The following is a 12,574-nucleotide window of genomic DNA, read 5'->3' on the forward strand; positions in this document are numbered from 1 at the left end:
GCAGAAGACGTCAAAAGTCTGAAATAACTTCATGTTAAACTTACAAAATAAATTAAATACATGTGAGATTTGTAAAGCGGACCTTGTGTACCACGGAAGTACGTCTGCAATGCTCGAACATTTAAAGAGGCGAAACGGCAGACTTACACAACCTCATGCAAGATTTCAATGTTTATAGTGGAATAAGACCCGTTTAATAATTATGAGATACATAATCCGATTGGTCGACTAGTCGTTTTAATAGTCGATGACTAATTGACTATCAGAATAGTCATTAGTTGCAGCCCTACCACAGACAAAGTTTTCTAGTGAAGTATGAAACAAACAAACTGGTATTTTATACCACCTGGAGGAACCAAACACATTTCTCTGTTCTAGCAGAGCATGTACCAGCCTTTAGTTTCCAAACTTGCTGTTAAAGTCTTGTATCATTTCTGTTAACTGAGGCAACCACAAACCTCAAATCTATTCACATTTTCTATAAAGAAACCTCTGAGTAGCACAGGGATAACTCACTCACCACTGTCCTGCAGGTTTTAGATGTTTCCGGCTCCAACACACCTGACTTAAATTAAATGGATCCAACACCTTGTGAAGTTCTGCACAATAAATCAGATGAGTTGAAGCAGGAAAAGATCTAAAAGCTGCAGGACTGAGGCCCTTGAGGATTGGAGTTTAACACTGCTGGTTTAGCGTCTATGATGAAAATTAATCTAATATCCAGAAAGTTCTACTACTGCAGTGTTTAGTCATTCTTGACCAGTGAGCAAAGCCCATGTCCCATAAAGCAAACAAGCCCGAGGAAATATGACGCCATCTTATCCCTGCTTTTATTTTTCTTTCTTTCTTTCTTTGCATGTTTAGAAAACGCACTGACATTTTCCAGTGAATGCTAACCTAACACCTCCACATCAGCCTGACATTTAGGAGTCCAGCTCGCTGATCTTGTTGACCATAACAAACAAAAACCCTTCAGCTGACACATCAGACCAAGTAAATGGATTAAGAGTCAAATAAAAGCTGTACCAACTTGAAGAAGAAAAGTCTATAATAATGATGCAAATGTATCAGTGATCAGCTGATTAACACCAAACCCATGAATCTTTGCCAAATAATTGATAGAAAGCATTCTCACTTCCATTACAAAGCTTAAAGCTGTAGGTGTGGAACAACCTTTAATAAAGGGGCAGAAGCAGATAAATGCTGCATGACTCAACACCTTTGCCTTGCATGTGAAGGTTTGTTTGCCACAGCTCTGTGGCTGTTTGTTTGCACTCCACGTTCTGCTGCCCTTATAACACTGTCCCTTTTTCCACATGCTGACACAATGTCCTGAATTAAAATGAAATAAATGTGATTTGTTTTAGTCACGTTATTATAAAATATAATAAAATAATATTATATAAATAATATAATAAAAAAACAGTACAACAGCTCCTTTGTGCACCATGAATTCACAGCTCTTTGACCAAAACTTGAAGTGGTCTGCCTTTCATGAGATTGGAAGCATTCAATATCCCTTAAAGGACATTATTATTTTATTACAACGTATTCAGTGCGGAGAATAAAAGCTCATACTAGTGCACATAGCAAACTAACATTATTGATCCATTTCTCTGCATTTTGTGTCATTTTTAAAGAAAAGATTAAAACAACTCTGGCACAGATCAGCAAGTTAAAGACCAACCTGCTCTCTGCTGCATGTGAATAGTTTTCAGTGTTTCTGCTACACTCCCTCAGCCGTGGCCGGCCAGCACAGCCGAGTCAGTGTAGTCAATCAATGTAGTCAACTAATGCTGAGAATTAAATAGTTTCACATGGACAACAACAAAATTTCTAAATTGCTCTGGACCTGAACGCAGTCCGTTGTGGAGTCTGTTGAGAGGAAAGGTAGATGCAGATAAGCTGAATAGACACTCCAATACGTCGTTTCCAAAAGAGGCGCGCTTGGGAAACCAACCGTGTGCATGAAAACGGAGTATGCGTGTGGTAAACACCAGGCATGTACATGATATGAACGAGTAAACTAGTAGGAGTGAAAACACACATCGCGAGGAGGCATTTCTGCACTGTGAGGGAATAACACAGAACACGCTCGGCTAAACAGTCCTCGCTGCTCCAGTTCTGACACTCCAGAAGTGGAGACTGTAGCTGACCTGTCTTATACTTCTGACTGGTCAGTTTCCGGCCAACAACAGAGCTATGTCAGAAAGAACTTCTCTAAAGGGCCAACACGTAAATAACGCTGAGCATATGTGTAAAGGGCGATTCCACTAAATTCTTGAGAACTTAGATCACATTAGACCTGTCCCTATAAAGTGCCACAGTGCGGCAGGATTGTAAACCTCCAGGAAGTGATATAAACGTCTGGAAAAACTCTGTAGGTCACATAAAAGGAAAGCTATCCATCACAATTTACCCCACAGAGTTACACACTTATGTTCCGGAGACTATGGACAGTATGAAAGCACTCAGGGACAACGGCGATCGAGCAGTTTTAAGGGTTAAGGATAATATACAACCTGAAACCTTTGTACACTGCTGCAGTCATCAGCTCTAAACATGTTTTAAACATGTTCGTTTAATAAAATCATCACTGCCTTAAATCCTCAAGAAGAAAACAGACCATTAAAGAGGCTATACTACAACAGAGCAAAGATGTGACCAAGTACAGTTCTCTGCCTCATTTATTTAGTTACACACTTTCTAAACTGCTGTCTGTCCTTCACAAGACATTTGGTCACAGATTATTTCTCCAACACTTGTTTTTCTTTGAAAACGTGATCATTATCAGCACATGGGGTGAGAATTTTTCTTTTTCTCATGAATATTCATTGCAAAATCCTCCATGATCTTTTGTTTTAATAAAGTTTGAGTTTGGAGTGACAAAACTTCTGATTTCAAGAGCTACCTTTCTAACAAAAAGCAACTTGTAGGTAATTCTGCTCAGACACTGGATGAAACAGCATTTTCTTTCATCCTGAGCAGCTCCATGGACAGAGAGTTGAGACCGATGCTGCTCCTCTAAAACGACTGTAATTGACTCAGCAGAGCTGCCGTCAGATAACATCTGTCGGAGAGCCTCCAGCGTGGCCTGACATGCTGAGAGTGGCAATTTGCTGCAGCAAATGCTGTTAGTAAAGAGGAAGGAAAGCAGAAAATGTTTCAGGGCAACAACATCTTATCTGGGGAGCAATGTTGGTTTCCTTTAACGACCTCACACCTGTAAAATAACTCTCAAAATGAGGCTATGAAACAATGGTGGGTCTTAAAAATGAAATGGATTCTTCAAAGAGCAGAAGGTACTGCTAAAATCTGGAGTTTAATACACTTCCAACAGCTCTATCCCTGGACATTTGCAGGCAGTAAAAACAGCAAAGAGCTTTGACAAGAGCTGGGGAGCTGTGCTCACTGGGGTAGTTAAGGTCAGGGCAAAAGCCATTGATTGAACTAAGTGCTCGGCTGAAAACAGTGCCTCAATCAATGCTGCTAGAAATGGTGCGGGACAGAGCTCCCCGAAGACCTCGGCTATAGATGAATGTGACAAAGTCATCCGGAGGTGCTGAAGTCACGCTGCCTCTGCCAGCTCGCTGCTCTCAGGCTCGCTCTGATAGCACAAGTTAATGAAAATGCCATTACTCAGACAGGCCATCGATGAGGAAGAGGGCTTAAATAGGCTGAGAGATGGAGAAGAGTTTAAAGTAGGAAGGCGGATGTTACCGTTTCAGCTTTATATACGTTTCTATCTCTTTCTAAACAACCCTAAATTAATGTCTTATATTACTGATTATAATGGCGGATTACTGGATACTCAGACAGGGATCAAAGATCATCAGTTAGAGAAGACGTCCTTTTTCTGAGGTCTTACTGAAACGTTTGTGATGTTTTTGTAACATGTTTCTGGTTTTGTTTAAAAGGTTTGGGTTTGATTTAACATCACAGCACCTTGTAAGCTGTACATAGCCTGGAGTGGTGGGCAACCCAGCTCATTGTAGACCAGAGTGTGTGCCGTGAACACGCTCTTGATCACTAAAAATGCCTGTTTTGTGTTGTTTTTGGTTATTCCAACCATTAAAATCCCAACACTGATTGAGGTTACCGCAGGGTCTTATGTGAATCAAAGATTTTATTAAAAGACATTGAGAGAAGTATCGTACAAAGATCACATCTGGGATCAAAAGGAGCCAATCGAAGCACAGTAATTCCATAACAGGTTTGAAAATGACTTCAGTTGTTCAGGTTCCTTGTCTGATCTGTAGGTAAATTAAAGCTCATGAGGTGATAAAAATCGTGTCTGCTTTCTTGTTTTACTCTCCAAGATTTCAGTTCCTACACAAGAAGTCGGAAAAAAACATGTGAGATGAGCCAATTTTAACTCGAGCTAAAGCTTGTGCTTCATTCACCAGGATGTCCCAGCAAACACGACTGAATGAATACCAGCAATACCACAGCGATCCAGTACAATAATTCCTCTTTTCACAGCAACTGGTTTTAGGGTGTGAAGTAGTAGAGGGACTTTAACGTGTTAATTATCATTCATTCATTCATTCATTATCTTGACCGCTTATTCCATTATGGGTCGTGGGTGAGCTGGAGCCTATCCCAGCATTTTAACAGGTGAGAGGCAGGTACACCATGGACAGGTCACCAGTCTGTCGCAGGGCCAACACAGATAGACAAACAACCATTCACACACACACTCACTCTCTCCTAGGGAGAATTTAGAATAATCAATTAACCTATCAGACATGTCTTTGGACGGTGGGAGGAAGCCGGAGAACCCGGAGAGAACCCACGCATAGATGGGGAGAACATGCAAACTCCACACAGAAAGGCCACCGCCCTCAAGGCGGTGACAAATCTCTTTCTCTGGTGTTACTGGAGACTGATGTTCAGCGTTGGGAGTAACGTGTTACAGTAACGATATTACTTTTTTGGGTAACAAAGTGAAGTAGTGCAATACACTTAAATATTGGTAATGAAATATCTTTACTGGACTACAGTAACATGTTTTTCTGCGTTACTCGAGCCGTGTTTGCCTTTGTGTAAAGTTCTTATCTGTTTTAAGTGGTACACGCATGCTGCTGCCTGTGTGTGTGCTTGCCTGGGCAATCATATATTAGGTTTTATTATGAATAAATTCATATGTAGATGAATTTGAAATTCCACTAAAGGGAACATATTTGAACATTTAAAAAGTAACAGAATGGTTACTTTTTTCGAGTAATTACTTTTATAATGCTGTAACTCCGTTACTAACGCCATTACTTTTTTGCAAGAAGTAACTAGTAACTATAATTATAAATTTTTTTAAAGGAGTCATCACCCGGAAACTGCATTTTTTCAAGTTTAAATGTGTATTGGTGTTAACTCCCCTGAAAGCCTTTCTTTTGAAGACGGTCGAGTTTTTCTGTCTGGGCCCTTTTTTCACAGCAGAATCGCCAACAAGGTTAAACTCTCACGAAGGCGTGACTTTAATTTGCTCCTGGGATTTCATCATCATAGGAGGCAACTTGAAAAAGCCAGCCCCTCTTCCACGTCTAAAGTCATGCTTTAGGTGTGGAATGATATGATATAAATTCATGCTTTACTGCTGACGCAGCTAATGATAACACTAATGCTAAGGGATGAGTCTAAAAGTTTAACCACCTGAAATGTACAAATGAGCCTCGTGTTTTCTTTGTTATAAGTGGGGTGAAGTGCTCTGCCACGTGAATCTTTGTAAACATTTTCTTGTAAACGTGCTTCTTCCACCATCTCAGTATCTTCACTTTCAGGCTTGGAGTCTGGTTTAAACATAAATGGCTGAATTCTGTAAGCTGCTGCTCGGTCAGGTTCGTTCGCCATCACTAAGCTGTGGATGTTTTGGAGTCGGACGCACTGAGCATGCACTGGGCCAGCCCCCCTTCCCACTCTGGCCTCCTGCAGCCAATCAGCGTGCATCTCATTAAAATGAGTCAAAAACTTGCATGAACTCTCACGAGACAAAGTTGTGGTATGAGCAAAGTGTCAGAACAAACTGTTTGATCTTTTTTTTTGTTTGTTTGTTTAATAAGTTTTAAAAAATATTTAAAGACACTTGGAGGACTGTGGATGCATGCAAAGACCAGGTGACGACACATTTAAAGTAACATGCCCAACACTGGCCGTAACACCTCAGTCACATATCAGGACAAGAAATTCTGGCCTTAACCAATGCTTTTTTTGTTTTTTGTTTTTTCCCCCTCCCCTTAAGTGGGCATCAACTCCAGAAAGTTCTAAAAAATGTGTTTTCTTCTCCACTGATTCACTTGTTCGTTCAGTTTTGCATTAGTTTATTAAAAACCAAATGTCAAACGATCTCTGACAGGCTGAAAGAGAAAGAAGCACCTGGAGAAGGAAACCATGTGCGAAGGAAGAACCCATTAAATGTTTGGTTCTGGTCCAGATCATTTCCATAATAATTGTGAAACAAGGCACTGGATGCTCCGTCTAAATGTCCTTCCAGTGGCAGCACTGATGGGCAGGTTTGTTAGTTGTTTCATGCTTTGGACAGTAGCCAAGCTGTTAGCAGGAGCAAAGTGGTGGTGACCGTTTCCCACCGAGTGCTGTTGCTTCAGCCCCTGAAGAAAATGTAAAGTACTTTGGTCTTTGTGACAGGAATACTACTTAAAAGCTCAAGTGACATTTCAAAGATGAACAAAGATGTGGAGAGAAGATGCTGGTTAGAGCATAATTGGAACCAAAGAGCTATTCCTGAGCATCTGTACTTCCATCTTCCTTAAAAATAAAAAGATCAACCTGAGGCTTTGTTCAGCAAAATCCTTTTTTTTTTTATTTTATTCCTTTTGTGTTTTTCCTCAAATAATCTGGATGGCAGCCTCTTTCGCTTCCTCCAGTGTCCTGCCCTCCACTAACGATGACAAAAACTGCACACACACATGCTGGAGAGCAGATGAAAGGTTCAGCCTAATGACAAGGTAGTCTGTCCACTTAATACTTCAAAGATTTAGTTTGGGGGGGCTGGTTATGATAGCCCTCTGGTTCCTCTCCCTCTCCTTATCCAACCACAATCAGCCGAAGCCTGAACCAAACCAGAACCCGCCTGAGTCCAGAGAACCCCGGCATCCAGCTCCAAACAAAAGAGACGCACATGGAGATGCATAAACCAGCTGTTCTCAAACACGACTGTTTAAGCATCATTATGTCCACATGCAAGGACACAATGTTCACAATGTCCCTGATGAGAGAAACTACTACTCGCACACAAAGTGTTGCAGGAATTTGACCCCAAAAAAAAAAAAGTTACATAAATAACTTAAATTATAAGAAAAATCTAGGTTTAGTTTAAAGAAAGTAGGCTTTTTAAATATTTTACTTTTTTCTCTTTTATATTATCTGTAACAATGTAAATAAAACACGATAATGGGAGGTTGGGGGGCACACAGAGGAATGAATGACTTCCCACTAATCACACGGCTCCGGTTGAAGTCAGCCTCCAGTCCCACCAGGCAGCAACTAAACCCTTCAATCACGGCCGTTTTTCATTTTTAATGGCAATTTTAGTCATTTGTGGCTACATATGATGAGCCTCATGATACATGAATGGAGAAAGATGACTCAAAACTCACGTCATTCTGGACCCAAACCAATAAAAAGGAGACATTTACAATTAACTTAAGAGCCAGAGACTCTGGAGTTGTGATTCATTGCAGTTGTGGCTCTTCTCACTCAGACTCAGCACAGCCAGTCATATTCCCATGATGACAGCAGCTCCATGGCATTACTGGGGGACATTTTCATCAGGTTAATGGTTAGTTTGACCCTTAATATGGACATTTTTACAGACTTTTTCATAGACAAAATCCATTAAAAGTGCGTGATTCATCACTAAGATTAATTAGATGCTTTTCAACATTTCACTTCTAAATAATTAATGATTGAAATACTACTCAAAACACTGCAAACTGAGGTACAAAAAACACTTTGTGCACCATCACACTCCTTTTTTTAATATACTACACAATTAGGCACAAAACATTTTACCCATATCAACATTTTTATGTTGATATGGGTATATTGATATATTTTTAAATTTCTGACTCAAAGGTGTATGAAACTGAATGCTTCTTGGATTTAAACATATTACATGCATTCATTTCATCTTTATTAATCAAGATGTGGGTAATTACTAGGCAACTTAATTTCCTCAAAGTGGCCCTAAAATACATTTAACTGTCTCTGAAAAGTCGGTTAAAAATGCTGAGATAATGGAGTGTGATCACAGAACCATCAAACATTTTTAACAGGGTTGAAATAAACATGACAACTGAGGGAAACCTGAGAGAAAAAGACACAAATTAGCAGCCAAAGACTTGAGAAGAATCAAACGTGACGCTACTAGAAAGCCATCATCCTCCAGTGATGTGTCAGGACTGCAACCTACAGACACATGGCTGAGCTAAGGATGGCTTAGGCCCGACCACTGAACAAGACACATGAGCTGGGACGTCAGGACCAGGCCAAGAAATATCTGAAGACAGACGTTTCAAAGGTTTTATGGACTGGTGAGATGAGTGACTCTTGATGGACGAGTCCAGGGCTGCTTCAGTAACAGCACAGAGCTCCTCTCTGGAAAAACTCGGGATCTTTTAAGAAGATCAGGATTTTTCTGCAGGACAATGTTTTGTTGCATTGAAGTACTTCACTGCATGGACCTTGTGGGTTCTTGTTAAACAGGCTGCACTAAAATCTGATCAACAGATCGAGAAACTGACAGACTGGATGGAGGCGTCTGAAGAGATGGTGGTTATAGAAATGTCAGAAATGTTTCCTTTCCTTTAAAATTGGAGTCATACTTGTAAGGAAAACATGTGGGATGAGCAGCAGAGTTCGGTTTGTGGGTTGTGCCTAAGAAAATCTTCTCTAACAGCTAAGAATCAGCTGTTTGGTGTTTCATGGGCACAACCCACATTTTCAACTCTGCTGCTAATCCCACATGTGTATTTTCCTTACAATTCTGGCTCCATTTAAAAAGAAATAAACAGACTTTATGTTAGAAGGTTTATGTGCTGCCTTCTTGGAAAAAGAAATTCTAATCTAAATGGGGTTAGTATCTGGTTAAATAAAGGAGAAAGAAATGATCCAAAAATATGAGTTTAATGACTTTTTGTGCAGCGTTCAGACAGCCAGAACCTCATTTTTACATTCTCAGGGATTCAGGTTTAATGTTTATTAATATTTTGGATTGACCGAGAGCAGCTGAATTGTTCAGTAATTACAATTAACCCTCATAATTGTGAAACAGTCTATATAATAAGAATTACAGTAACATTATGGTGCTTTTAAGTGCATGCATTTGCTCTTTGGTGCTGCTCTAGTAAATAAAAAAAAAATTAAGAGCATCTATAAAAACACTTTTTAAAAGGGTCAATATCCAGATCAATATTTACAGGCCCAAAGATTCAGACCAGTGGCCTTTCAGTTACACAATGCTCTCTGTACATACCATCCCTTCTCCCCCTCCCCCCATCCATCAAAAACACACTTCACCTCCCACCCGTCCTCCCACTCAGAGCCGTAAAAACACAGGTTTCCTCATCAGGACAGATGTTGCTGCATGGCACCATTACATCACATCCATCAACGCCTCTGCAGCGTCAGATAAGAAAGGGCGGGGGCACCGTGCCTCCTACTCATGTAATTAGGTAATTATAGGCAGCCTATGATTGATCACTGTACTTGTCTAAATTCTGGAACCATTAATAAGTCAGACTGACAGAGGATGTGGTTATTGCTGCAGTTTGTTTTCTACACAAAGCAGAAAACTTCAATCTGCTGTTCAGGGTCACAATAGCCAACTTTATCAAACACTAAGACACAAGTTCCACGTTTTCTTCTTACACTCTGATCATCTTATTAGTCATTTGAGCGAATCTTGGGTCTGTTTAGTGATCCTAGTATCACAACAGTGTGTTTCAGCTTGAGGATGAAGAGATGAGACCAGAACCCCAACCCAAGTTTTTGTTGTTTGCATTTGAGGAAAAGCAGGAGGATGCTTGATGCAAACTGGGGATTGTTTCCATCTGAAAGAGTCCTCAGCGCAGTTTTTAATGTGATTATGGATTATTAAGGTCACGCAGAAAATAAGCCACACAGTCACGGATGAGAAGTTTCAATGCACCGTTTCTCATCTAGAGAACGCTGCTTTTTAAAGATGTTTCCTTGACGACACAATATTCTCTGCCTGGCCAAAGAAAAGTCGTCACCAACAGAAAAGGCCAACACTTTAATATTTCGTTGGACTGCTTTAGCTTTGATTCCAGCACCATTCGCTGTGGCCTCATTTCCATAAGCTTCTGCAATTTCACAAGATTTATTTCCACACAGCGTTGCATTAATTTTTGTCCAAGATCTTGTATTGATGGGAGAATTCGACCACCATGCAAAGCCTTCTCCAGCACATCCTAAAAATATGAGAGCATGGCCGTGCCATCAGAGAAGATGGAATAACCTGCTCATTCAGTACATTCAGGTATCAGCTGACCTCATTCTTTGGGCAAATAATGATGATGAAACTAGACCTGAGCAACTACAGCAACCCCAGATCATAACACTGCCTCCGCAGGCTTGTACAGTAAGCACTAGGCATGATGGCTGCATCACTTCATCTGCCACTAACTCTGGCCTCACCAGACCACATGACCTTCTTCCATTGCTCCAGAGTCCAATCGTTTTGCTTCCTAGTGAAATTAAGCCTTTTTCTGTGGTTAGCCTCACTGATTCGTGGTTTCATATGGCTACACAGCTGTTCCTCGACGATGGTGGTTTCCCGCTACCCTTCCAGTTTTTAACAACTTGACGGTTCTTAACAGTTTTAGTAGTTTCTGCATCACCTTAGATGTTTTCTCTGCTTGATGCCAATAATCTGGACCCTTCCTAAACAGACTAACATCTTTTCCACAACCACAGGATGTTTCTTTCCACGTGGTTGTTTAAGAAATGAGAAACGGATCATTACATCAGTTGGGGTTAAATGAGTTGTTGCAGCTGAAAGATGAATCGCACCTGCAGTAATTATCCACTAGGAGGCTCCTACCAATTAGCTTAGTTAAATCAAGGTGAAGGCAATGTAAATACTCCAACAACAAACCTCTAAATGAGCAAAGAAACCAGAGGCTGATCAGAAACACCAGGACTGATCTGCCTGGAAAACGAGGCATTTATTGGACAGATGTACTCACCATTCTCTTTTCCGTCTCCAACACAGTTGCTGATGGACTCTGGTAGTCCCAGAGTGGCTGATGAGGGCATTGTTCCCAGTATGGAAGCCAGCGATGGGGCTTTTCGCTTTGGGACATCCTCCTCCTCTGGTTGCTTCTTCTCTAGTTTTATCAACGCCTCTACGGTGAGTTCATCCAGTTCTTTGCCAAAGTGCTTGGCCACGGCCTGAAGCTCGTCATCTTCATCCGACACCTCATCGTCTGCCAGCTTAGACGATGTTGAGTTAATGTCATCGTCTTTAATGTCTGGTGAGAGAAATCAGGAAGTGATGTATAGATAGGAGAAAATCAGGCATGATGCTCCATAAACTATCACTTTTTTTAACCCTTGTAGGTCATTAGGAACAGTTCTGTACATTCAGGTAATCTCCCCCAAATTCTGCCCACCAGTTTAGATTTGGGATTATTTTTTCTTTAGTAAGAAACAGTTTATCTTGAAGAGCCTTTGAATTACTATTAAAATCTTTCTTTAAGGTCAACAGGACACCAAGAACAATTTTCCTACCCTCTACTGTGGTTCTCATCAAAACTACCAAAATATGTAATTATTCTAATTATTTAAACCCTTTAATTGTCAATCTGACTGCTTGTCAATGATTTGGATTGAAAAAATGCAAAAAAAAATATATATATTTTCAATATAATACATGTTGGGGATTTAGGGATTTTTTTTTCCTTGTTCTATTTTTTTTGAACATCAGTGTTAAATCTACCAAAGAAATTACATCTTTTGTCCTCTAAGGGCCAGAAAAGGTACCAAATTTTACTTCTGTACCTTTTCATTTAACATTTAAAAGGGTATTTTTAAATTTTCAATATATTTAAAGACACACTTTAGAACTTTTGAAATTTTCCCAGCGACGCACCACCATCAACAGCTAATTCAGCATCCATCTTGCATCCTCTCCAGCCAGTAAAAGACGGTCTTACCTTGACTCTTATTCTCTCTTTTATTTCCTTTCTTTCTCTCATAATGTCTTCTTGTGTTTCTTTGCTGAATCAGTTACTGTGTGCGCTTAAAATGGCTGGTGTGTTTATATCCGTTTGCTAGCATGTGAAGCCAAACTCAGCTTTTTTATCTTTTCATATTCTAGTTTATAACCACTTTGAACATTTGCCACAGTAGACAGACAGAAAACTATGACTCAGCATGTGGACATCATCTGTGCAAAGATTCAGGATGTTACAGTGAAACAGAACCGAGGTAAAGAGGTAGAGAGATAACTGGGTAATATTCAATTCAGATTTACAGTTTGTCACATTTAGGTTTTACTGAGCTTTTAGCTTAGATTCTGTACTTTCAGCTGATATCA

The 12,574-nt window shown here is 40.2% G+C and overlaps 1 protein-coding gene across 2 annotated transcripts in view; it reads right to left on the bottom strand.

Moving 5' to 3' along the window:
* Positions 1–12,574, bottom strand: part of brf1a (BRF1 RNA polymerase III transcription initiation factor subunit a) — a 146,450-nt gene that overhangs the window by 81,805 nt on the left and 52,071 nt on the right. For both annotated transcript variants that reach the window (XM_041971648.1, XM_041971647.1), the window contains one exon: positions 11,223–11,507. In XM_041971648.1, coding sequence (XP_041827582.1) covers positions 11,223–11,507 — 285 coding nt within the window. The remainder of the gene's footprint in view (positions 1–11,222; positions 11,508–12,574) is intronic.

This window comes from Melanotaenia boesemani, chromosome 20 (assembly GCF_017639745.1).
Source record: "Melanotaenia boesemani isolate fMelBoe1 chromosome 20, fMelBoe1.pri, whole genome shotgun sequence".
NCBI lineage: Eukaryota > Metazoa > Chordata > Actinopteri > Atheriniformes > Melanotaeniidae > Melanotaenia > Melanotaenia boesemani.